Raw genomic sequence first — 27,859 nt, 5'->3', positions numbered from 1 at the left:
GGAGTTTTATCAGTCAGTTTTCTCCCAGTCTACCAGTATTTCAAAACTGCACAACAACAAATGCATGCAAAAGCATGCACCAGACCCTTGAAAAAACCTGCAATCCCAGGACTGGTCTCTGATATTTTCAATCCTGTTCAACAGTGTATAAATTCCAAAAATGAACTCAATGGAAGTCAGTGGGACTGCTTGCTGAGCAAAGTGCTATGAAGCCTGAATAAAGATTGAGATGTCTGGGCCTCATTTATCCTAAGATGTCAGAGAAAGTTTTTCAGCAAAAATAAACATCTGTCATTTATATTCTACATAAAGAGGCAACAGGGAAATAACTTCATTGCATACTATCATGCAGTTTCTAAACCTCACACCTCTCGCAGGTGCTTAAAAGCCAAGTAAAAAATCTAGCCACTGCAACTTGAAACATTATTAATGATTCACTAAGAAAGACTATTAACTGGAGTACAGAGTAGTTCTGAATGTGCAGGTTCTACCTTTATTTCTGTATGGACATTTGCAAGTGACCACGATATCAGTAATGGTCAAGTTTACCTATCATTAAGATAGGTTGGACAGAGGAGGACAAGTTCAGTTTAAAATTATGGCGTTTCAGTTACAAAGCTAGAGATATTTTGATCTGTTTATTCTATCAATACCACAGTTTGCAAACATACTATTTATTATAATAATCTGTCTCTACCTTTTCTATATTGCTCATGAAGATACCATATAGCATTGCTATGAAAGAACATTTGAGAAGCATTTTTGAAGATTCAAACCCCAAAATATACTATATAAGCCAGAATAATAGTATTTAGTTTCAGAATGCCGAGTGAAGCATGTGAGGACATAGTTACACTAGGCTGATGACAATGGATATTATACATGCTTAATATATAAAAACAGTTCTTTCCCTCCTGCAATAATGCCCAGTCAATTACAAAGTGACTCCTTCATGCCCTTCTACTGTCTACCGAAACCAGATGACAACTACAGGATGCAGTCATCTAAATCCTCCTGTTGCACTTCATCAGTGTACCAGTTAATATGGTATTTGCTACAGTTTTCCATTTTAATTCTTGCACACAGAGAATGTACACCCTCCAGCTTTATTTTCCTTGAGAAATATTCATGGTGACTTTATATCCCCAGTGATTTCCCTTATTATCATATTTCCACTTTAGTTTAATGTTTTTAATCTTCCTGACTCATTTGCTTACCACACATTACCAAGCATATTCCCATCTTACACCAAGCAAACAATTTATCCTTAAACAACCAGCCAGCAAACTCTGAGATGTATTTCAACCTACCCAGTGTGTGTTCTGTCTGGTTAATAGGTGAATAGATAGATTCTTTCAGACAGATCATGCTTTCCAGCCTTTCCTTTATGAAGACTCCCCAGTGCTTCAAACCCAACTGTTAGGTTGGTAAGCAGTGTACAGTAAAAAGAATTTTATCAGGGTACTGAACATAAATTTGAAGGGAAAAAGGATAAAAAGTGATCTGCTTTCAGGACAGTTTTATGCTAAAAGTTATACCCAGACCTGCTCTTGATTCTAACACAACTCATTCCATTACCACAAAAATCCTTCCTTAAAAGAAATATTAAATTTTTTTTTTTCTTTCAACTAGCATTATCGTGTCTTTTCTGTTGAATAAGATGTTACAGTAAAAAATCTAGCTGGCTGGTCCAAACACTATATTCAAACATAATGTGCAATAAGTAAGCAGTTTTCCTGACGTTGGAACCTTATTTGGTACAAGAAGTAAAGAAAAGCAAATAAACAGAACTAGGGGCAAAGAACAGGACCACTTGTAGGCAAAATGGTTACAAAGCCCAGTTATGTGTAGAGCTGACTTATTTTTCTTCTTAGGATCTTAAAATAGGTAAATAAAATATGATAAATATCAGAATTGTCCTCTAGCTGCTGTCTAGACAGTGCAAACTGCCCACTTCTCACTGGACTCCCAGGACTTAGCAGGACACAGATAACTGGTTTCAGGAACAAATGCATGGACTACTTTGGGGAATGAATTCCATATGTGATGGCTGTTACCTAAATAACAATTGTTGTGCTTGTCATATATGAAAAGAAGTAGTTTAAACACACAGAATAACCTCTACAGTAAATAAGCTGGAAAGAGGAGACATCAGTGGGTTGAAAAAGCAATAAAGGAAAATAATTACTTCATGTGTTACAAGCAGCAGATTCAACAGAGATTAAGAACACTCTAATATGCTCAAAAGCAAAAGGCCTCTAACCAATTGCAGCTGAATGAGTTAAGTTTCAGGAAGATCCGGAGAAGCTGGTTACAGTCAACACGGAAAATTATGAGAGTTTTAATTTTGTGAAGAGAACAAAAGAACTCTTTGGTTCTTGGGACTGGAGGAACTGCTGAGACAAAAATTGTTTGATCGCCTGAGGCTAGACGAGCAGGACTGGCTGCTTGCCAATAAACGTAAAAGGAGGGAAAACAGAGAGGGACAATCCAATTTTGGACATGTTATCTTCAATATGGTGGTATGACACATTTCTTGATTTATTGGAAAGACACAGTTAACAATCTTCAGATCAAATCAATGAAGACAACAGACAAAAAGCAAGAAAGGAAAGGAAGTGTCCAAACAGGAGCTTTATTCTCTTCTAGAGATGTCCAGATAAGAAGAAAGAGAAGAATTTACTGGAAAGAAAATCAGAGGATTAAAAAGATACGAGGAGATACAGGAAGCAAGGTGTTAAAACACAGTACCACCTAGTCAGATTTAGCAAGTGTAAGCAGATTTAGAAAGCAACTACGATATGGTTTAGATCTGTTGAATGCTCAGAGGCAAGAATAAGACATTATGAGAGTTCCTAATGACACTATTACTGACAACCAAACAAGATAGAAAAATGTTTTTAACTTTTTTTGCTTCCCTCTTCCCGTGAGAGAAGAGCTGACAGCCTATTAACTGCCTTTCAGCTGCCAGGCCCCTAGAGAATGACCCACACCAGCGGCCAGCATGGAAGGTGTGAAAAGACCGCAGCAGTAACAGATAGGAGCCGAGACCGAGCAGCTGCTTAACACACAAGTGAGATACTGCATTTCTTTGAATTAATCATTCTTCCATCTCAAAATCATAGTCTCAGTATTTTACAGAAACACTGAATGTCACTAGTGGCAAATGTTTGAATAAAAGTTGCCCTGTTTAATAGTATGATAGGTTTCTTCGTTGCATTAAGTCTGTCACTGGTAACCTGTACACTCACTCTTGCCCACAGGTTTGGTACAGGCATCGCACAGTCTTGCTGTGTTTTTTCCAGCTTTGGGATTCATCTTCTCTTCTGCTTCTACCGTCTCTCCTTATCAATCCATGCGATGTACTGTACCAGCTGTCTGTGCCCAGGCACTGGCAGCGGCGGAGCTGCAGGGTGGCCTCTGTGCAGAGTGGTCGGGGCTGCCCCATGCTGGACACAGACAGTTCCAGCCAGCTCTGATGGACCCACTGCAGGGCATGGCTGAGCCCCGCAGCCAAAATGGGTCAGAGGAGGCCTGAGGAGAAGGAGGGGGAGGAGGTGCTCCATGCACCAGAGCAGAAGTTCCCCCTTCTAGACCCTGGAGGAGACCATGGTGCAGCAGATATCTACACTGCACACCATGGAGGACATCATGAAGGAACAGGTGGGTATTTCCTGAAAGAATAACATGGTGGAGCAGATTTTTTCCTTAAAGCACGGCAGCTAATGGGAAGGACCCATGCTGGAGCTGGGGAAGAGAGAGCCATCAGAAAGAAACCATTACAATCACAACCCACATTCTCCATTCCCTTGCACCACTTGTGGGAGGATGGGAGGAGGTAGAGGAGTTGGGAGTTAGGTTGAGCCTGGGGGGAAAAAAAAAAAAAAAAAAAAAGAAAGTGGGGGAGAAGGTGGAAATTTTTGTCTTTGTTTATCACTGTCAGAATCTATTTAAATTTGTAATAAGTTAAATTAATCTTCTCCAAGTCAAGTCTGTTTTGCCCATGACAGTAATTAGGAGGCAATCTCCCGGTCTTTACCTTGACCCGTGAGCTGCTTCATCTTATTTTCTCCCCTGCCCTGCTGAGAGGGCAGTGAGAAGGCGACTGAGAGGGTAGTTGCAGCCGGCCAAGGTTGACCCACCACGTATACCAACTGTGACAGTAATCAGTATCCTTTTATTGAACTGAGGTAACCAGTACATGGTTGTTACAGTAGATTTTACACCTCTGGGCCCTGTATTTGCATCTCTGCTATGTTGCTTTTATGTTCGTTGATCTATATTTAAAAAAAGATTGCTACAAAATCTTTTGTCAATAGATTGTAATTAATCCAATTAAAACATCTCTTAAGCACTGACCTTGAGTTTTGTTGTTTTCTTCCCACAGTATTTTCAGAAGTTTGTCAACAAAAGAACTAGAAAAATATGGTAATCCATTGTTTCCAAAGCACAAAGAAGTAGTTTATTCTCTATATGAAGACAGTTTTTACAGGGCTATGGTGAACAACTTCCACTCCTACATTAATAATACAGATGGCACATAAATATGACACCTTTCAAACAGATTTTTTTCTAGGCTTCAAATGGAAATATGCTTAGAGAGGAAAGATATTAGAACATTCTGGTTGTACTAGTTCTAATCTCTGCTGTAGAAGAAGAAAGCTCTTTAAAGCCAAAATTCTCCAATATATTCCATGGGGAATGCTCTTCAAAATATACCAAGTTTGCAAACCATGAATCTGAAAGAAGTCTCAAAAAAATTTGGGAATATAAAATCTACATTTCCAAATAAAAGTATCATATAAAAGTAGATAGATTATTGTTTGCATGAGTAAACTTTTTTTAAAAAGTGATTTTTTAAAAAAAAAGATGTATCAGAAATGTGTTTCAGCTTTTCTTTGACCGTTGCTGTACTTAAGCTTTAACATCACTATCTTTTAAGGATCTTACCTCCTTCTGCATGTTTCTCATCTTTGACACAGGTATCATGTAAAGACCCATGTGGATCACAGGAACATGGCTGGCATGGATCCGGGCTATCAGGTAATACCTATAAAAACAAAGATTTCAAACCAAAATCTTACCTTTAATACTTGGAAACATTTATTTACTTCTTAAAAAGATAGGAGACAACGACTTCTGTGTAGGTAGCTTGCACTTTAAAAAAATGGGATGGTTGCCAAACTTAGCCCATGCAGCTTAGGCATTAAAGTTTCATTTTGGATTTTTATTTAGAAACAAGTCATTTATATAGATATGAATGTTTTCAACTAAAAAAAAAAAAACAAAACAACAGGTGTAGAGATAAAAACAGATGCTTGTATAATTAAAATCAATAAATGTAATGAGGTAGATTTTATGCATTCACTACCTAAAGTAATACTGAGAAATAGTCCAGTTGTTATGGTCAATGTGATTCAAAAGCTAACTAAAGTTAGTTAGTCAGTAATTGAAAAAAAAGTGTAAGTGAAGAAAAGTGAATGCTAGACAATGGAATAATTTCCTTTTGTTCTTGAAAAAGTTAGCTCAATCAAAATTAAACTTTAGTCTAATATCATACTGGGAATATAAATTAGAAATTCTCCATGAACTAGGTATATACACATAGTGTAGATACACTATACACACACACACATACATATATAATACCCCATTAGTTGAATGCTGACCTGATTCAGAGACAAAAGTCAAGCACCCTGAAGAAATCAGTACTCCTTTTCTCAAGCTCTAAGGCTAAAACCAGTGTATCAAGGGAGAATGTAATTATTGTTATTTGCTGATGTTTTCTGTGCTTGAGGATTGGAAACCAATCAGACTAAAGGCCATGATTTACCCAACTGAAATTATACAGACAAAATATCAGGAATTTAAGCACACACATACACTAGTAATGTAGCTGTCTAAAGCACAGGCACAGCCCATATTGGCAATACAACCTAATAGAAGATTAATCTTCTGACAGCTTCAGCTTAGATGAAAATAGTCTTATAAGATGAAACACAAAAACCAATTCCCGCTGCACTGAAAATGAAAGGCATTCATGAGACACTATAGAATTTCAGTGGTTATTAATTCTACATTACATTTAAAAAATAGAAATTACATACTACCTTTCTCCAATATCAAATATAGCTATATTTCTTTGATCTTTGATAACAAATCTTGAAATTCATTACTGAGGCAAAAGTTTTGTTTATGGGACCACATCCTCCTTTAAATTAAATTGAAATACAAGCTGGAGGCCCTGACCTGAAGTGCATTCCTTCATATCAACACAACTCACTTTCCTATTTTTGTGAGTGTTAACTTTATAGATTTCTGTCTGTGAAAAGCAACGGCTACGCTGTCAGAATTAGAAGTTAACCTTAATAAAATGGCAGTCCAAACTGTGTTATCTCTTTTTAATAACTTAACTCCCCATGCTGAAGCGACGGTTTGACCACCAAGCTTTACAGTGTAGACAACAGGTATGCGCATTTACCCCTTTAGGTCTGAAGTAGCCATCGACACAGGTCTCGCAGTTTATGCCACCGGTGTGGCTTGTACAATTCACACACACTCCGCCCCCAATGTATTCTCCATGGACATTCAAACTCTGATTTCTGTCCGCAACATCCTGGTCATAGTAACAGTCCTCAGTCTTCCCATGGCAGTTGCACGCTAAAAGAGAAGGAACTGTTTTCAGTGAACACTTTTCAGATGGAGATGCCATGCTAAGGTATTAAAAAGAGTTGTTCAATATTTTATCATTGGTGCTGTGTACATTGTAACTGACAGCACATCCAAGCAATAATTTACTACTTCACCATTGAAAAGTAATATGGTCCTACCACAAATGCAGCCTGGAATTCTCTATATCATTTTTTTTTTTCTAATATGGGGATATGTGCTTCCTTTTATTTATTTTTAACCACTGATGGTAAAACTATAGCTGCAATCCTACAATCAAGTATATACTTATATGTAATGGAGCACTAGATTTTATTATATTCAGAAATATAAGTGGTATGTGACCTCTGGAATAAGATGCTAAAGTTCACTTATAACTATCCTTACTACAGTAAATCTGAAAATGGAATTCCCACACTATAGGAATGTGATTATTTCAAGGTACATTTTCATTTCATGTTGGAAAACTAGATGCATTGATTTTTCCTTTAAAAAAATCAGAAACTCGAATTTTGATCATGTAAAAATATTTTGGTTTGGCAAGGCTGAACATTATAATATACAAAAATCATACCGTTATGTTTATACAAAAATCATACCGTTAAAGTTTAATATAATGAAAAATCTGTAAAAAAAATTCTTATCAGAATACAGTCCTGTTATTTTATCAAAAGAAAACCACAATTATAAAAATGCAATGAGTGAAATTATTTTTTACGCAGTATTCCACCATTATCAGCACTTTACACTAAAATATTCTGAGTACAATAAAACCATGCAATTGTTCAGTTGACTTATTTGAGCCGGTCTAAATAAGTGAAAACAACTCATTCACAAACAAATCTGGTTAGAAATAAAATTAATAAAATAAAATGAATTGCAAAATCATAAATGATCTGATTTCAGTTTTCACCAGCACTTGCAAGGAACCTTCTCTTCCGTACCACTTTCAACTTACGTTCACATTCATGCTTAAGCAGGAAAGTGCCAGCATGCCAAGGTTTTTGATTGAAACCAGGACAACACTGATCACATGTCTCTCCGCATGTGTTGTGCTCACACTGACAGACGGATTTCTATTTTAAAAGAAAAACAAATATTTACACAATATGATGATTTGAAGAATCTGTCCATGTACTTATTCAGCATTCCAGTTCAAATTATGAAAACATTAACACTAAGAATGGCTATATTCTGCAATTCCTCTGTTTATTCCTTTTTATTCATTTATATATCCTGCATTCACCAAGTGAGAGACAAAAGAGTGTGTTTAACTTCCACAGCTCTGTTTTAAGAAAACAGCCACCATGCAAAGGAAGATAATTGTCCAGAGAATCTAAGAATGTAAGAGAATCTAATTCCAAATGGCTGAAGAAAGAAGGATGGGAAAGTTCTCTAATTCAGCAAATAAGACAAAGTGCTGGTAACCCTCAGATACAACTCCACACCACAGGAACACTGATCTGGTTACGCTAGGAGTGAGCCATTCTCCACCCTTCCCTTAGATGCAGCACTCCTGCAGCTGCAGAGTGAAATCAATTCTTTTGGTTGACCCAATGGAAGCTGGCTTTTAATTTTAGCTTTTTTTTTTTTTTTTTTTCATCATGTAACCTTCTAATTGCATAACTAATTCTATGTGGGGGATAGCAGAAGTTCTTAAACTACTAAGAGATGAGAGCAGGAGCACCCTGTCAGTCACTTTCCAATTCCTCAGCAGACAACCTTAGTCCCAGCTTAGTCTGAGCATGAAAATGTTGCTATAGGGAACACCTAAACTCCCTGAGCCACAGAATCAGTTTGGAAAAGATAAAAGTAACAGTAGTGTGGAGAAATGAGGAGCAAAAATTGCCTTTCCCCTAGTTTTTCAGTGGAGGGGATTCTCTGTGTTCCTTGTGAAGCCACTCAAGGTCAAAGCAGCAAGCTAACCTGGAGAAATTCTATGGCTCACAGGACAAAGCATTAATTTTGCAAAACAAGGTTAAGAAGTGCTTCAGAAAAGCAAGGCAGTAAATTCAAGGAAGTTTATTCTTTGTAATGCTAGGGGAAAGATTCATTGATATGACTGATAATGACAGTCATGATGTTTATAAGCCAAAGCCAACCTATTTTGGTATGGCTCTGGCTAAATAGTATCCCTGGAGAGCTAAACCAAATACTCCAAATCTCTTATGGCATGAGTTGTTTCATTTATACTATTTTTTTATACTGGTCAGACAACAAATACACATTTGTCATCCTGCAAAACAAGACACTACACTTGTCAAAATGCCTTTATTTTATCTAGTAGCCAAACTATCTGAAGTATGCATTATTCACAATAACAGCACTTATTTTCTGATGCAGGTCCAGTTCTAACAGATGGCACTGAGACAATGCTGCAGTTTGATAACTAAGGCCATCTGACACAATAGTTCAACACTTGTTATACACATCATCACAGAAAAGGCTCAGAAGGATTAAACCAAGGAGTTTGTAAAATTTTTACAAGGATCCATGGAAACTGCTTTGAACTGTAAATGCATTCTCTGTAAGATTTCTTCCAGTTTGTTTCTTTTTAATCAGTTCCTACACAATGGCTTAATGTCATACACAAACAAGATTTTCTGCTAAATCCTACAAAGCTCATACTTAAGTGAACAGTATATGAAGACATCCCACATTGTGGCACACTAGTAATACTAGTAGATTGGCAATTCTGTATTAGTGAAAATGTGTGCATAGATTTGAACCATCAGTAACAAACTGTATTTCTATATTTCAATTATATTAGTTATGTGTTTATTAATGGTGCAAAAAGAAAGCTACAAATTGGAAGACATTATAAACAGTTCATGACTTTCTAGACAAGCTTGACTGATCACTCAATTAAATTTTCTGCATAGTAAATGCACCATTCTAGAGCCATCATTTGTTTGCAAGTATCGATTAAATACTTGACAGTCATTTAGGAAACACCTTGATTAACAGCAACAAGGAAAACAAAGACTGACTGTTAGTAGTCATCTCTACAGCTACATAAAGCAACCCAAATTTCTGTTGTTCCTAGGAAACTTCAATATGGACTGAATTATCTGAAACTATTCTTTCATTTCAGAGAAAGCATCCACTGACATTGTATGAATGTTTATTATTCTGGTTGCCAGCATTGTTTCATCCTGACACTCCTTCTGACCGTTCTTCTAGGTGAAGAACAGACATAAATTCAGAGAACTCTGAGGAATATCAAGATTTTTTTCTCATGTTCCACCCTATGAATAAGGCATATAAAAACCAAACAAACAAACAAAAAAAACAAACAAACAAACAAAAACATACAAAAAAAAACCCACACACAAAAAAAGAAAAATACCTACATTGGTCGCTGGATCCAGTGGACAAGCTTTCGCATGGCCTGAACATATACACATGCCTCCAACAGAGATATCTTTTATAGAATAGTAATACTGTAAGACAAAACAGAAATTGAATTGCTAAGTGGATTGTAAAATGCAGGTGCCAAACTGCAGAATTCATTTCTTGTGACAAAACTGTCAGGTCCTGTTTTATTTCTTTTTTGTTCTATTACAAATATAGCAGACAGTGAAATCCAAGCTGCACCTTCATCAACAAATTCAGGCTCAGTGAAAGAAAGTGGCACAGCTGCGATTGTTTGAAGTCACAAGAGCCATGTCAATTTATACACAGCATACACCAAACACAAGAACAGGAAAAGGCTGTATGCACACTGGATAATGAAAAGTTAAATGCTATAGAATTTATGCCCTTCAGAAACCCTGAAAAGGAAAAGTCATGATGATGGGGAGAAGAGAAAGGCTACAACAAAAACTAAGAAACACCTTTGTTGACCTTAGCTGGATCTTGGGCATTCACTGGACTGTGGAAAGGAAAACTGTTTTCCACAATTGTCCTTTTGAATGATTATTCCACTGTTTTCATTACTGAGATTTAAATAACTTTTGACCTGTTGCTCTGCCATTTGACCATTTCTACTTTTTATTGGTGGGGATTAGCAGCCCTACCCAGAAAGAAGGATGGAAAGATATTAACACTCATGTATTATGACATCTGTGAAGAGTGAATCTCACATGCCATTTGTCCACTTTCATCTGTTTTGGCAAGGGTTTTGCAATGTCCTAACAATTAGCTAATAAAGACAAACATATGCTATTTGCAAATTTTGCTGTTTCTGTGTTTAACCTCTTATTCAGGTCATTAATGAATACATCAAAAAAACCTGCAAACTCATACAACTCACAGTTAGCCTTCTACCACACAGAACATGTATCATTTGTGGCTATCCTTTGTTTCCCGTTTTCTGGAATAGTGGCTTGTCTAATGTCTTCTATAGGGAAAGTCACACAAGGGTGGCAAGTTTCAGTTGCTTCTCATTCCTTTCATGGAGAGATGCCACACAGAAGTTATTCTTCTTCGTTGGTTTGAGAAATCTGTGGATCGTCCTGCACTAGGTTTTCATGAGTATACAGTGAGTTTTAAAGTGTGAATTCAATTTTGTGTTGCTGTTCACTCAGATTAGATTATTAAATGTACACTCTTACATAAACACAATTTCCATGATTCACGAGGCTGCAGTAACTGCACTTGATATGAAGGGTTTCTGGGTTTGTAATACAGAAACAGAATGGCACATTCCAAAGTTTCAGAAATAGCCAGCACTCCATGTATTTAGAGGAAGAAATGGAAACCAGAAATGAGGAACAGAAGAAGCAATTTTTCTTTGCAGTTACCCACCACTGATAAATTATATTAACTAAAGACAAGAATAATACTCCCCCCTTCATAACAGGGCTTACTACAGTGATACCCTAAACTTTCTAAAAGAAAAATAAGGTGACCAACAGAAAGAGAAAGCGAGCAGTAAGAATAATGTGCAAAGGTATATACATCCTCCAAAACAGCTTTTAAGAATGCTTAGTAGAAAATTCGAAGGAAAAATAGAGTAACACACAACATCCGAGCAGCAGGAAAACAGGAAGATGTGGCATAGAAAAAAAGTACAGTTTGAAGAAAGAAGAGACAGAGGTGTGCACACAAAAGGAACAGTGAAGAAGACCAGGGTATGGTATGAGTCTGAGTACTGCATCCATTCTTTTAAGTTAAAGCACAATGTAAAAGTTTTACTGTTAGTAACAATCATATAATAATACTAAAAATGTTGCATTCAGGCCCCACTATTACTTATGGTACCACTAGTAAAAATTCTACTCAGAGTAAGAAGTGTTCAAGGAATGTTAAAGTCAGTGAAGGACTGAGCAGCAGAAGAGGCAAGATGATATTATCCAACAGCAACCACTTGCTAATTATCTGCATCCAACTGTTTGCAGCAAAGGAGCTATGTGCTTATGTGAAAAAGCATGTTATGTATAACACAAATAAGAAGAAAGGTAAAACTGTTATTTCTTCTATAGAGAAGATAACAAAATACTGTGAAGAGGGTATTCTCTAACACCAGGATTTTGACAGATAACGACAGGTATTCATCATCTCCCAAAATTTCCCATGGTAAACAAAGACAGGTACAGAATTTACAAGTGTAAGAGAACTTCTACACATGCATTTCTACTGTCTTGCCAAAACTTACCCTCCTTGTAACAATGGGATCGATTTCGTTTGGATCCTTGTGCGCGAACATCATTAAATCAGCATTTAGTGTCCGTATCCTCTGAAATCTCAGGCGAATAAAGCGAGCAGAGGTGAATTCTAGTAATACGCGTGAAGGATCATCAGCGCTAGGCCGTCCATTAATTAAAGAAGTGTGAATCTGAAGAGTGAATTGTTCAATAAGGAATTAGATGACAGCAGCACTGCCATGATTATGCCAACTAATAGCATTACAGGCACTGTGTGAATGCCTTTGTAAATGTAAAACACCCTCTTTCTTTAGAAAGCAGATTTCCCAGAAAAATATTTCAGTTCTGGAGAGGCTTCACAGAAAAAACATTTTGAGCAAAGGAAAGTCATCAGCTACAGAAACACTGTAGTACAAATTGTATATACATACCAAGACCCTACGATAGTGTCCATGCTGAAGGCAACTAATTTCACCTCCTCTAGTCTAAAAAAAGGTATTTTTAAGTTATTGAACAATCAAAGAGCTCAACATTTTGCGTTAAGGGAATGGATATATGGAATGGGACTCAGAATTCAAGAGCATTCAGTTTGCATCTCTTAGCATGTTCATCATCAAAAGACTTTAGAACTAGGTGTTTTCTAAAGCCAGGATAAGGTAACTTTTGAAATACTGAAAACTACAACAGCTAGATGAGACAAAAGAAGTATTCATAAGTATCGCCCCTTTCCTACTGTCTTTTTACACAATACATCATTTCCTTTGAATCTTATTCTCAGCAAGTTGAAGCAATTTTCTGGGTTGTGACTGTTTTCACCTGGTCCCTAAGGAAAGTCTTTATTACTTCTGAGAACTCTGTTCAGCATTTGTTTTCCCAAGGACGCTACCAATCTTTGCTTACACTGTGGTTTCTATAAAGATGCCCCCCCTTTCTCTGACTGCCCTATCCTAAGTCTAGAAATCTTCTAGGTAAGTGTGCTCTTATAAAGAGACTCTCTGACCCCAATTGCAGCATCAAGGGCAATGCAAGAAAAACAAGAAATCTTCTTTCCCTCCTGTCTTTTTAGCTGATCATGGCATACACTAGCTGTGAATCAACAAAATAAAACAGATGGGCTGCTACAGAATTGTTCTTGGAAAAGGCCTTCAAGAAGAAGAATGTCAGGTATAGCAAAATATTGTTAATGAGCACCTAGGGGGAGGGAGGAAAGAAACCATTAATTTTCCTGTATTCTGAAGTGTTAAATTTTAATTGGGGCATTTTTATTACAGGCTGGTAGACTGAAAGAATGTTCGGATGCTGAGCCAAACATGCGGAACATTAGAATGAATAAGAGAATTATTTAGTCTTTGCAACGAACACGTGCACCTTACCTCAGTGCTCTGAGTGAGAGGTCAGACCACACAGCCATTTTCTATCATTGAACATGATTGTATTACCACTGTTTTAGGCAAACAGCTGCACTCGGAATGCCAGCTGGCACTCATTCAGCAGTGGCTGCCTCACACCAAGGAAAGCAACCGCAAATCTACTGCTCCCAGAAAAGCAGTAGATCTCCCTTTCCTGGAGTTTTTGCAAGTGCTGGATTTGAACAACTGCTGTCTTGCACTGGCTATGTGATACTATTAACTTATTTACACTACCAACAAGGAAACCTTAACCTCATCACATCCAGCATCCTGCTTCACTGTATCCACAGGTACACAAAATCAGTGGGACCCACTCTGCCAAGAGCAACTATCAGTCATATATTGCCTGAGTATGAATCAGCACCTCTAGACTTCTGCCATGTTATCTCCAGGAACAGGTGATATTGCTACCTCGAGGCTTCTGAGATCATAACAACACTCCTGCTTCAAGCTCTGACTCAATTTTGCTCCTGACTACAAGTAATTAAATTAAAGGAGACAGTTGGCTGGAAATGAACAGAATAAAATGCTATGAAAAGACAGGGTACAAACAAAAGATTAAAATAAAAATCCCAGAGGAAGCAAGGAGGAACTCGTGAATGAGAAACATCCTGCTAAAAGCAGGACAAAAACATATGACCACAGAGAGCAAACTGTTCAAGTCCCTGCTGTAAAGAGAGAGGGGAACATGTGTGGAGAGTAAACTTCAAAAGAAGCCTGGGGATGGTGGCAATAGGTCCAGTGGAAATTGATAGATCTTTCCAAAAGAAGGAGGATTTTGGTAAGAACACATGCCTAAAGACTTCTTTGCATAGTATTTACCTGTGAGCAAGTAAATACATTTCTTTTGAGTGTTTTTTTCACACCATCACCTCCTTCCTTTAAACAGGATCCGAGAGATTTCTTCCTTACAGGCATCAAACATAGATGGGTTATGGTTTAAAGTAGTAGAATACTAAAGACTGATCTTCGATATTGCAGGGATAAAGAAGAAATATATCTAAAGTAGTGCTGAAAACATCCCCTAGTTCACTCTGAAACAGCAACGGCACTGTGGCTATAAGCAGCACGGCAGTCTGACTATTCCTGTAACCCCCCCCCAAAATTAGGCTTCTGGGGGTGGAGGGAGAAAGATGCAGGTAAAAGCCCATGTATCAGAATAAGCAAGTGCCTGCAGGGAGTTACAGGTATGAACCACAGACAGCTTGACCCCAAATGACACAGCTGGCAAACAGCAGTCATATATTTTGATTTACATTTTTTAAAACAGAACAAATTTAGTCTTAAGACACCAGTGGGAAAAAGCCCACCACCTTGGAGTGGTAGTTTTACAGAATTAAAATGCAAATTAACAAAATAAAACAATGCTTAATCCTTTTCAGACTAGACTCCCTTTTTAAAAGGTTTCATGGCTCTGTCTGCCAGCAGCTTATCTATTTGGCAGCACTAAACTAGTAGAGAATATGACTTCCGTTTATATTTTCTTTCATGTTTGTATTTAAATGTTTCACGATTTCATTTTAAAACAACAAATAAATAATTTCTTATAAATACTGAAATGCAGCTATGTCCTGTGTGAAATGTGGCACCTGTTCAAACATGTATACCAAAACGACACTGAGATTAGGAAATTAAAACTGGGTAATTTTATCAAAATGAATCTGAAGGGAAATTTTTACACAGGCAAAATTAATTACTCTAAATTATTTCTCCTCCTCTCAACATCTGTGATGAAATCATTAATTTCTCCCTAGAAACATTTAGAAACAACTTGAAGAGTGTCCAACTAAGTTGTTCCTACTCCTTGAAAAGAGAATAAAATACTGAGTACTTTGGGAACATCTGTCATTAATCAGGAATAAACAGTAAGGATTTTAAATAACTTTTTTTAAAAGAAGTTTAAGTAGAAATCAGACTTACAATATTTTCTGTATGACTCTCACAATGAGACATCACCGTGTTTTCGCACAGCACTCTTTCTCTTTTCACCCCCCTCCACAATCTTGCACCTATTTGTAATACACTGTTTGCATGATAGCACATTTTCAGTCAAGACAATAACACGGCTCCCACCATCCAAGTATTTTTGAATCAGATCTGAAAACCATTTCAGTGAACACAGTCCTCAATAGCTGTCTACCATTATGCCATCCAAGATAATCGTAGTACTTCATAGACAGCTCTGAGCCCTGCAAAGGCTAGCCTCATTTTCACACAGCTAAGGCACTGATGTCCTGCACTAGCTGTACCCATACTGCAGTATGAGCCACACCAGAGTTCTACAGCAGAGCTAAGATCCAAACTGAGACTATCAGGAAAATATTAATACTTTAATCCACCCATTGGGCTGCTACAATTTGGATAATCCAAGTCACCATGAGGAGACTATCTCAAATTTTGCTCAGGTATTATGGACAACTTTTATTTACCAATTCTGAGATTGAGGAAATCACCATTTTGGATTCTAAATGAAATCTGTAGATTTCAACCCTGGAAAAATTCTCCTTAACAAGGAAGTTTTCCAGGATTCTATTCCAACTAATGGGATCTTTGGGGAAAATAAACATTCCCTAATGTTCCTAATGCTACCACAATGAAAGACAAATTCTCATTTTGAACCGTATCTGATTTGTCAACCAGTTCAACAGTCTTTTCAAGAAAAAGGCTATGATGTAGCTGCATTAGCAACTGTATGTTCAAAAAGATTCTATCACAGAATGGTTGAGGTTGGAAGGCACCTCCTGAGGTCATCTGATCCAACCTCCCTGCTCAAGCAGGGCCACCTAGAGCCAGTTGCCCAGGACCATGTCCAGATGGCCTCTAAATATCTCCAAGGATGGAGACTCCACAATCTCGCTGGGCAACCTGTGGCAATTCTCCGTCACCTTCACATGAAAAAATGTTTCCTGATGTTTAGACGGAACTTCCTGTGTTTCAATTTGTACCCATTGCCTCTGATCCTGTCACTGGGCACTACTGAAAAGAGTCTGGCTCCATCTTCTTTGAACCGTCCCTTCAGGCATTTATACACACTGATGAGATCCTACCTGAGTCTTCTCTCCTCTAGGCTGATCAGTCCCTGCTCTCTCAGCTTTTCCTCATAGGAGAGATGCTCCAGTCCCTTCATTACCTTTGTGGCACTTCACTGGACTCTCTCTAGTACATCCATGTCTCTTGAACTGAGGAGCCCAGAACTAGATCCAGCACTCCAGGTAAGGCCTCACCAGTGTTGAATAAAAGGCAAGGATCACCTCCCTTGACTTACTGGCAATACTTTTGTCTAACGCTGCTCAGGGTTCCTTTAAACATTGCCACAGGGCCACATCGCTGGCTCATGTTCAACTTGGTGTCCACCAGGACCCCTGAATCCTTTTCTGTCAAGCTGCTTTCCAGCTGGGTTGTCCCCAGCATATGCTGGTGCATGGGGTTGTTCCTGCCCAGGTGCAGAATTCACACTTGAACTTCACAAGGTTCCTGTCAGCCCATTTCTGCAATCAGTAGCAGTTCCTCTGGATGGCAGCACAACCCTCTGGCATTATCAGCCACTCTTCCCACGTAGGTGTCATCAGTACACTTGCTGAGGGTACACTGCCTCATCGCTCAATGAATGGAGATGTTAAACAGGATTGGACCCATGAGCATATATTCAGGTTAGTTTAGTTACCAAGTTATCTATCTTCTGTATTTATTTCAGAACCAAAACTTCTAACAGTTACTGAAAAAAATTCATATCCTAGTAAAACTGTAAAATAGAAAAGCCATTTTGTAACACCAAAGGTCTGCTTAACACAATGTCCTGTCTCCAACAGAGGGCAGTAGAAAATTATTAGGAAGGAATATAAGAAACAGGGCATTTAGTGATCCCTCTGATACAGTATCATCACTTCCTCTGACTGAACAGTCTAAATGCTTCCTGACCTACAGAGTGAATCTGAGTCATAGTGTTTAATGTCTACCATTTGCCCTTGTCTCTATTATTAGTCTACTCCCTTTTTCCACCATTATCTTTTTCATCACTACAGACACTTGTCTCAACAGGATCAAATCTGTTTCATTTAAAAAAAACAATAGAAATAACTGGTTCTGGTGAGATTGTGGGTTTTTTTTCCTTTTAAACCTGATCATTAATTATTTCAGAGACAGTGCTCTAGTTTTTCTTTTGGGGAAACTGTGAGGTCTCAACATCTTTTTATTTTTGAACTTCAGTCTGAAGTTAAATCAACTTTTCTTCAGAGAACAGTTGAGAATGTTACAAGTTCTCTACTCTGAAGAGAATGTAGTCCAGCACTAGCCCATCAGCATTCATGCATAATTCTTTTTTTTCTTACATGCATACATTGCTTTTAGCAACACTAATTTTCATATAGTATTTTTCATTTAGCATCTGCTAATAGAACAAATTTTTTAAAATTTTGCATTACCAACAAACACCTGCTTTTACACAGTTTTCTGATTTTACAGATTGCCCACAAGTATGTTGAATGACACAGACACTACTAAAGATATTCAAAGGGATTCCCCAACGATGGACACTTTTAAGGTTCAGCTGGAGATGGTGCTGGGCCATCTTGTTTAGACCATGGTTTTGCCAAGAAAGGGTGGACCAGATGATCCTTGAGGTCCCTTCCAACCTGGTATTCTATGATTCTATGATATCTCAGTACATTAGAATATCTGAACAATGTTAGAACCAAAAGACCTAACTAGCATGCTAACCTGCCTCATACAGTAGCCAAAACTGCATGCTAGTAGTAAGACTTCCTCAGGGATTTCCTGCACAATAGGTAGTTTTTATACATTTGGTAAGCCTCACCTTTTAAAATCTACACCCATCACATAATAAGGATTTTCTCAACTCATTTACATGAGGGAAAAAGATCCTTCTTTTGTTTGTTTTAAACCTGCCTCCTACTAAATTTGCATAATAACTCCTAGTTGTTAAACTGAGAGAAATGTATTTTTCCACCAGCTCTAGTTTTCATTACATTTTTTTTTACTACTAATTAGCTTGGCACAGGTATCAGGCTTCCAGATCTGTAGTCTCTTTGGTTTCCTAAGGAATCTTTCTAAAAAAGTGGTGTATCATTTGACACCACACACTCCCCAGTTACTGACAATATTTGTAAGTGAGGGGTTAAGCAGTAGCTGTTGTAATTCACCTATTTTAGCCTTGAGTTCTTTTTCACTATCCAATTTATCAATTATTTCTGCGTCTCTTCAGTTAACAACCTAGTTTGAGACTGCTTCTGTAACTCCTCTCCTGTAAATAATGTTTCTAGAGCAGAAACCCTCCTGACAGTATAGCAAAAACTGATTCAAATCATTAATTTAGTTTTTCAGCAATGACCTTATCTTTCTTGAATGCTCTTTGATCATCTCTCAGCCCACCAATTCTCTGGCAGACTTCTTGAATCTGATGTGTTTGAAAAAAGGTTTATTTCAACTTCATACTCAGTCACTCAGAACCTTTTTCACATCTTTAGTGTGGTTTAACATTTCATTTGCTGGAGCTTATTTTCTTACCTCTTTTCCTCATTTGGAGGAAAAGACATGACTTCCATTCATAAATGATGCTTGTTTACTTTTAGTATCTATTATCTTTCCTCAGTTTATGGTTTAAACATGTTGTAGGATTTTTGGAACTATTCTTAAATGTAGCATGCATGTGTGTATAATGCTATCTTTGAATGATCTTTAGGTTGTTTGAAATTTTTTTTAGCTGTTTGACCATCTTTTCTATTTTTAAATTGTATTTCAGCAGATTTTATCGTCCTGGGATGTTGCATTTTGAATATTTTCTGAATATTTTTACATAACGGTCATTCAACAGTTAATACTTCTGACAAGGATCTGTGCACTGTTTTAGACTAAATCATGGGTTCCTTTATGAGCTGCACCAAGAACATTCAGGTGTTTAAGAAATATTCTTTTGCACGACATTCTATTCTGACACCTACACAGTCTACCAAATGGTTACAGAAGGCTGATACTGTATTCTTAGCCTTCCTTTGGCAAGACCCACTCACTTCCACAGTCTTGTTTGGGCAGTTACTGATATAACATTAAACCTATACTGTCCCAATTTAGGTGCTGAATTTTATTTCATATAGATCTCATATGCCATTTTATTTCTGCTTTCTTACTTTATTTTATGTTATTCTTAAATCCATAGAGACTCTCTTCCACAAGCCACTCAAAACAAATTGTTATTTCTGACAAGCCTAGTGTCACCTCTTTCCAACACCCCTAAAGGGTAGGTATTAATTAGCAGAGTAAGTAACCTTTCCCAGCTGCTGGGTATGGATACTTTTGCAGATACTGGGGTGCATCCAATCCTAGCTTGTGTAACAAAGACACCTGAACGGACTTGCAACATGCTCAAGCCGTTGACCATAAGACCATCCAGCCATATGACCGGAATCTCACAACACATTTCATTGGCTTTCTGCCACTGAGTAGTGACAGATGTAGACTGTTTCTGCTGTGTTTGGCATTAGACAAGTCTCATATACTGATGAACACGGACTTACTTAGACTGTACTTGTAGTGGGTCTTCAAACAGAGAGAAGTATAACCTTGCACACCACCACATATTTGTACACTTTGAAAAAAATCTCCCTGAGACTTCTCAAGACTAAGCAACCCCAGCCCCCTCAGCCTCTACTTACAGGATAGACACTCCAAGTCCTTAATCATCTTCCCAGTCATTTTCTGGACTTGCTCCAAAGTGTCCACCTCTCTCTTGTACTGAGGAGCCCAGAACTTGGCACATCTCTGCAGGTGTGCTCTCATCACTGCTGAGCAGATGGGAAGGATTACCTCCCTCAACCTGCTGATGACACTAACTAATGCAGCACAGGATACTGTTGGTTTTCTTTGCTGCAAGTGCACACTGCTGGCTTATCTTCATCTTGGTGTACACCACTGCTGTCACTCACTGCTTCCTCCTGATGCTCCTGGGGGTGATTTAGGCACAGCTGGCTCACATATCTCACTGAACAGAACTCCCAGCCCATTACCTGCTATCAGGGACTAACTGTTGTGTAGCTGCCCATCTGCAGGCAGAGAAGGAGTCTTCCTCCTGGTGTCAGAAGTCATCAAGTTTTCAGTCTTCACCATCATGGGAGTCTCCAGTTCTGAACCAACAGGCACAGACTCTGCCTGCCTTTTATTTTGGTACAGTTGTGGCTTCCAGTTGCAGAGTCCCAGAGAAAAGTCAGTTAATCTCTTTCCTGTCCTCTCTGAAGTTGCAAGGTCTGCTGTCATCCTCCTGTAGTTCTTTTCTTGGTAACACAAGTCCCCAACCACAGCAAACATCTGCAGTCAAGGACACCAACTTTTTCTGCCTCAACCTCAGCAAGATCCCAGACAGTTCTTCCAACTTCAGAGAGCAAAAGTCGCATCCTCCTGCTGGAATTCAGCCTGAGTTGAGGCCTCTGCTGTACTGGGGTAGTTGCTCCAGGCAGTGCTGAGGACTGTGCCCAGACTCTGCCTCACCACCACTGCTGAGCACAAAACCACTCTTCCTGCTCCTCCTTCTGTGCATGTTTCTGCATGAACTGATGTGCAAACGGGCAGCATGTCAGCCGCTTCTATTGTGTTACTCTACAACAGTAAAAATGCTGCTGCTTTGTATGGAAGTATATTATTGACTGCTAAGTTACTTACAATTAACTTCCACAAAATTTTTAAGTATGCACAATGTTCTAATTCAAATTTAAAATATCCATGTATGAATCCAAGTGGTGTATTTTTCTACTTAGAGCTTTGGTATTTGAAGTTAGTTAGTTTGCCAAGCAATTTAAGTGCAGTCAGTCTCAAGCTGTTTGTAGGATATAAAAAACCCCAGCTGTTTGGCTATGTGGCATGGAGGTTTTATGTTCATTTTCCTTTCAAGAAAACAGCATTGCTAACCAGTATGCTTTTCATTGATGCGTATCTATTTACCGAATGTTAGATAAACTGGAAGACAATTCTTTCATTAAAAGAAAAGGTTATTTAGTGTAGTTTGTCACAGGAATGGAGCAGGAACATTACAATAATTTTTGGCTAGTAGTGGTAAAGAACTCACTTTGTTCAAGTGCTCAGTAGTTTATTTTAGATATCATATCAAGACTGTGAGCTTCAAGCCTGATGCGCTGTGTAAGACAGTGGTCTGAACCTAAAATATTGCCAAGAAAGGTCTATTTCTCACTAAAATTTAATTGCAGACAGCAGCATATAGGAGAGAAAAGCTTCTGTCCTGCACAAAGAGACTTGCTACTTGATAATCAGCAGTGGAGAAGACAGATATGTCAGTCTTAATATTATTTAATGAGAAAGGTACTTCATGATTTACATTCTCAAGTTATGTAAGTACATCAATATGAAGATGGACAATACTGAACATCAATTTTTCCACAGGTGATTCAGTAGCTCTCACAATTCTCCTACCCAATACCAGCTTTAATTATCTGTTGCAAATAGCTCATTTGCAGTAGATGTAAAATTACTGTTGATTAATTAATCTCTTGGCATCTTGTATATAATCCCTAAAGACAAAAGTTCTGTGAGTTTTCTCAGTGCAAGCCCTAATCTATCGTTACAGTTGGTTTCAAAATGGAATAGTAGATGGGAGCATATGCCAGAAATCAGCATCCAATTTTTCATCATAAATACACATTTATGATAATTGTATATAAGAAATAGTGTATTTGGCAAGGTTTGCTGTATTTCTAATAAATACCTCACTATCTTAATAAATTAATGGTTTAGTACGTGAAAGCACAACTCCCTTCTGTGCCTCGCTAATGAGTACAAGAGCTGCTTGAAATGCAGTGCTTAAACTTGCATTAAAATGTCAAGGGCTACGCATGTCAAACTCTATCTCAACTAACTCATTCCCCCTAAGAATACAGGCAAATGTCAGCTTAACGAACTGTTTAGCAAATACTATTGTGTCATTGACAACTATACCCTACAGCTTAAGCTAAATAAGGCTTCATCTTTTCAGTTCTGATTAACTTGCTTTTGTCATTTCCCTCTTTCCAATTTCACTTGAAACTTAAATTGCTTATTCTAGCCACTGCTTTTCTATGGTTCCTGTAATTCTCATGCTTGTCATATCTGGACAAGAAACAATTTGTCAGAGACATCATCCTGCATACTTTTAAACAAACTACTCATTGTCAGGCAATAGTTATTAATAAATCACAGAACAATAAGGAATTTTATTACCTTGAAAGTATTATTTGTAATGTCAAGTTTTTATTTCTTTTTGTTACTATCTTAACTAAATGGAAACACTATATTACACTGTAGTTTGAGCAGCAGTTATGCATACTGAGTCCATGAGGGATTCAGTCAAGATGTGAGGCCTGGAATACTGTACTTTAACACAACAGTCACTTGTGTTCTATTGGCTCTTAAAAGTGTACTTGCAAGTAAGACTCCATCTCAATACAGTAAAAAGGTATTTTGTGCTTACTAATAACTAACAAGATAGATGGAGAAAAAGTGAAAGGCTTGGCTCTTAAAAGAATATTCTCAAAGATGGAACACACTGAACCAGTATTTTTAAGAGTTACCTACAAGCAGGTAGATTGGCAACATGCTATAGGTTCTAACACATAATACCACAGGTGACTTATGATTTAAAATCATCAAATAATATCTGTTTTAAATTTCACCATACACAACAGTGGTCTGACCTCTCATGTCTGAAAACGTGTATTGACCAGTGTCATTCTGGTTTACATTTTGTCAGTGTCACACAGCTGCTGCCTAACCTAGTGGCCCTTAGGCAAGCAAATTAGAATAAAAAAAGAAGCCACATGAACACAATGGCTGATGTCAATAGCAACTCTAGGTGCAAAGCAATTCGGAAAATTATGTTAATCTGGGTTCTGATCAAGCAGAGGTGAAAACCATCACCTATCATCTTGAGGGATGAATTATAGTGGTCTGTCAAACACATTCTTCAGAAGTAATCAAAAAGCACAACATAAAATTCTAAATTATGCTATTTTTGAAAAAAGCACTGAATGAGATGGCATATTATCTTAATAGGGTATTTTTTCATTATGTCTTTTGAAAGTAGTATGTTTCTTTTTGGACTATGATCATGAATGCAACAAGTAATTCCAAATGAATGACTAAAACAGGAAAGTTATGTTTTCATGAAGATTATAATAAAGAGCATTCTGATCCCCAGATTTAACTAAAGGGCTTCTAACTATGACAAACCAAGCAACATTAAAAAAAAAAAAACAAAAAAAACACCACAACACCCACTCCCCCTTTCCTACCAAGATTTTAGGATTTCCCTTACTTGTTATATGTTTGTCCTCAAAATTCATGGTTCTTTCCACTACATTTTTCCCTGAATGAAATGCACTGTGGAGTGCACTGTGGAATCACAAATTACTTCCAGGACATAATGGTGACCAGTAGAAAGAAAATCCATAGGAACTTGTCCAGCTGCAAGCAGTTGCAAAGGGCTGCCAAACACAACTGCTGATGTAAAAGAGAGAGGATGTGAGGGTTTAAGCTGTTCAAACACTAAATGAGCACATCTGCTCCTGAATGTTATCATTAAATAAACTGCAGTAATATGCTTTACATTACTGCAGAACTGTTGTTTTAAACTACAACTCTGAAGAGTTTTGAACTGGGAAAATTTCAACAAAACTTTTTGAGGCTTTTCTACATGGCAGACACGTATGTAGAAAAGCCCATTATATTTACTGTACAGTGTTGGAGTCTAACTTCTAGCAAAACCTGTGTCATATCATTTAGAACACGCACTGATGAATGCTTTTAAAAAACAGATGGGATCCCTTTGAATCACAGAATCATAGAATGGTTTGGGTTGAAAGGACCTTAAAGATCATCTGGTTCCAACCCCCCCGCCATGGGCAGGGACACCTTCCACTAGCCCAGACTGCTCAAAGCCCTGAACAACCTGGCCTGGAACACTGCCAGGGAGGGGGCAGCCACAGCTTCCCTGGGCAACCTGTCCCAGTGTCTCACCACCCTCACAGGGAAGAACTTCTTCCCTACATCTAATCTGAATCTACCCTCTTTCAGTTTAAAACCATTACTCCTCATCCTATCCCTACACTCCCTGATGAAGAGTCCCTGCCCATCTTTCCTGTAGCCCCCTTTAGGTACTGTAAGGCCGCTATAAGGTCTCCCTGGAGCCTTCTGTTCTCCAGGCTGAACAACCCCAACTCTCTCAGACTGTCCTCATAAGGGAGATGCTCCAGACCACTGATCATCTTCATGGCCTCCTCTGGACCCATTTGAGCAGCTCCATGTCCTTCTTATGTTGGGGACCCCAAAGCTGGACACAGTACTGCAGATGAGGCCTCACGAGAGAGGAGTAGAGTGGGAGAATCCCTTCCCTTAACCTGCTGGCCACACTTCTTTTGATGTAGCCCAGGATATAGTTGGCTTTCTGGGCTGCAAGTACACATTGCTGGCTCATACCGAATTTTCCATCCACTAATACTCCCAAGTCCTTTTCCGCAGGGCTGCTCTCAACCCACTCACTGCCCAGCCTGTATTTGTACTTGGGATTGCCCTGACTTGTGTGCACTTGGCCTTGTTGACCTTCATGAGGTTTGCACAGGCCCACCTCTGCAGCCTGTCAAGGTCCCTCTGATGGCATCTCCCTTCCCTCCAGCATGTCAACCGCTCCACACAGCTTGGTGTCATTGGCAGACTTGCTGAATGGTAAGTGTTCAGTGTCTTTAAAGCCATTTATAATGTTTTAAAAAGACCCATCTGTAGATAGAATACAAGAAACTTTGATCCCTCTTCCAATCTGAACCTGATCTTTTCAGACTTGGACATATTTTACAGGGGCTAATACAAGAAAAGTCATGAAAAAAGTCCTTTTCTAAGTAGCACAGAATGAAAATCTCAGGCCAGGAATGGTATCATAAATCTTCTGTAAAACACAGAAGGTTAAAGAATTATGTGCATGAAAACAACTTTTTGTTCTTTGCTCCTACCATTAATTGTTGTAACAAAAACAGCAGTGTTTACTTTGGCTACAAAAACTAAACTTGGCAGCGTTTTGTCAAACTCTCAACTGTTTGGGTTCTTCAGATTTCATTTATGATATATGATATAAAATAATATGACATGTATAGTAAACTAGTGTACTGGTTTTGGCTCGGGTCGAGTTAATCTTCTCACAGTATCTTGTGTAGGGCGATGTTATGGATCTGGGACGAAAACAGTGTTGATTACACAGGGATGTTCCAGCTATTGCTGAGTAGTGCTTGCACCGCATCAAGGCCTTTTCTGCTTCTTGCACTGCCTGCCCACCCGCAATTTGGCTGGAGGTGCACAAGGGGTTAGGAGGGGGCACAGCTGGGACAGTCCAACTGACCCGAGGGATATTCCATACCATATGACATCGTGCTCAGCAGTAAAAGCAGGCAAGCAAGTTTGCCAGGGCTTTTAAACTGTTCTTTTAAAACAGTTCTTCGCTCAGAAGTTCCTCTCAACTTCTAAAACAAAGAAAAGCAATATGGCAACTTTATGTCCCTCCATAGGGAGCTCAAGCCACAGAATTCACATGATATGGACTTACTGTCCTTGACACTCCTACCATATGTACAATTGCCTACCAGATTTATTATTCTGCTGTGTTTGAAAAAGCTTCTCATATTGTTTTTTAGGCCTTCAGCACAGTCTTTTTCTTGATATGGAAGAGTAGTATTTTGGTTCTTGCTCTTTCTTTCGCCTTACTGTGATTTTATGTTAATTTGCAAAATTCCTTCTTTCTTTCCTGGGAAAAGATGTTTTCATATGCTATTGGTTGGTTTATAATGACTATTATATACTCAGGTATTTTATCTTTTTTTGGATACTCTACGAATTACTCTTTTTTTATAAGTAGGATAAATAAGCTCCTACATATTTAAGAATAAAACACATAAAAATATATTTCTACCTTTAGATATCACTTTAGCATTTTGACTGTTTTCCCAATTTTCTTAGGAGCACATCAGACAGTGAGAATATTATTGCCCCTTTACAGAATAGTCTTTAAATAACAGTATTTTGAACTAGCCTGTCTTGCATTCTTCTCACAGCATTCCGAGTTGCTTCTCTTATTCTAAGTTCTCCAATTATACTGCTTCCTGGAAGAACATTTAGAGGGCACTCAAAAATCAGTCTCTACTCCATTGTGACAGTTAGCCAGCCTGTGGGAAGCTAACCATAGTTTATTTTTTCATGATGGTGTTTATTTTTGCCTTCATTTTTGCCTTCACAGCCTCCCTAGTTAGTTTCACCACCTTGATTAAGTAGTACTGCAGCCCTAACTTTTTCTACTCTGACTTAGGCATGAAATATCAGTTTTCTCAGTGTTGTTTGCTGATGCAATTTGTCTACTTGCCCACCTTGGCTCTATGCTTTTGTCATTTATATGTTCTAAAGTCTAGACCTCAATCAAAGAATTTGTCCACTGGTATTACAGTGTCTCACTGACTAACTTTCCTTCTATTGATTTTCTGTGACATCATTTAAACTGAAAACTCCAGGTAAACTGGAGCTGTTTAGTTTTGATTTTCTTTTACATAAAATGTCTTTGCACTGACATGAAAGTATAGCTACATTTGACCTCAGGCTGACCTATTTGTATGTCCCTACTTCAGTGTTATTTTATTGATCAAAATTATTCCTCCATGTAGTCCACCAGGATTTTAACAAATTCTACCTTTCAAAAATTATTCATTTTTTGACAATACAGAGTTTTATTATTTAAAGAATGATTCATCTTGAAGTAGGCACTCACTAGATTTCTCCCAGCCACTGGTTTTAAATTACCTTATAACCTTTACTGCTTCTTCCTCTCTCTGCATCTCTCAGCTGTTTATAATCCTTAACAAGTCTGTAAGCCCTTCTATGCCTTTGGCCATCAGACTCATTAAAAACAAGAATTAAGCTATTCTTTTCCCCAGTAATTATCCATGACTGTTAACAACTACTAAAAAAACCCAAAACAAAACAAAACCAAACCAAACCCCCCTTAGAAAGTTGCATTATAATTTTCTAATCTAACAATAAACCTACACAAAATGCAACAGATAGCCAAGGTAAATAAATGTTTACCTCTTAGTGGAAAGTTCTTACAAGTAGTATTTAATTTAAGAAAAATGTTCGGTTAAGTATTTCAGTTGTGTGGGTAAGATCTAC

General features: G+C 38.0%; 1 protein-coding gene across 1 annotated transcript in view; it reads right to left on the bottom strand.

Moving 5' to 3' along the window:
- LAMA2 (laminin subunit alpha 2) overlaps positions 1-27,859 on the bottom strand; it is a 303,552-nt gene that overhangs the window by 222,863 nt on the left and 52,830 nt on the right. The window contains exons 5-9 of the mRNA XM_026844883.1: positions 12,269-12,448; positions 10,023-10,112; positions 7,628-7,745; positions 6,482-6,660; positions 4,951-5,050 (exon numbers count right to left, since the gene is read on the bottom strand). Coding sequence (XP_026700684.1) covers positions 4,951-5,050; positions 6,482-6,660; positions 7,628-7,745; positions 10,023-10,112; positions 12,269-12,448 — 667 coding nt within the window. The remainder of the gene's footprint in view (positions 1-4,950; positions 5,051-6,481; positions 6,661-7,627; positions 7,746-10,022; positions 10,113-12,268; positions 12,449-27,859) is intronic.

This window comes from Athene cunicularia, assembly GCF_003259725.1.
Source record: "Athene cunicularia isolate RWA chromosome 3 unlocalized genomic scaffold, athCun1 chr3_part1, whole genome shotgun sequence".
Lineage (NCBI taxonomy): Eukaryota > Metazoa > Chordata > Aves > Strigiformes > Strigidae > Athene > Athene cunicularia.
Note: the sequence above shows the minus strand (reverse complement) of the source record. Positions and strands in the feature narration are given on the sequence as shown.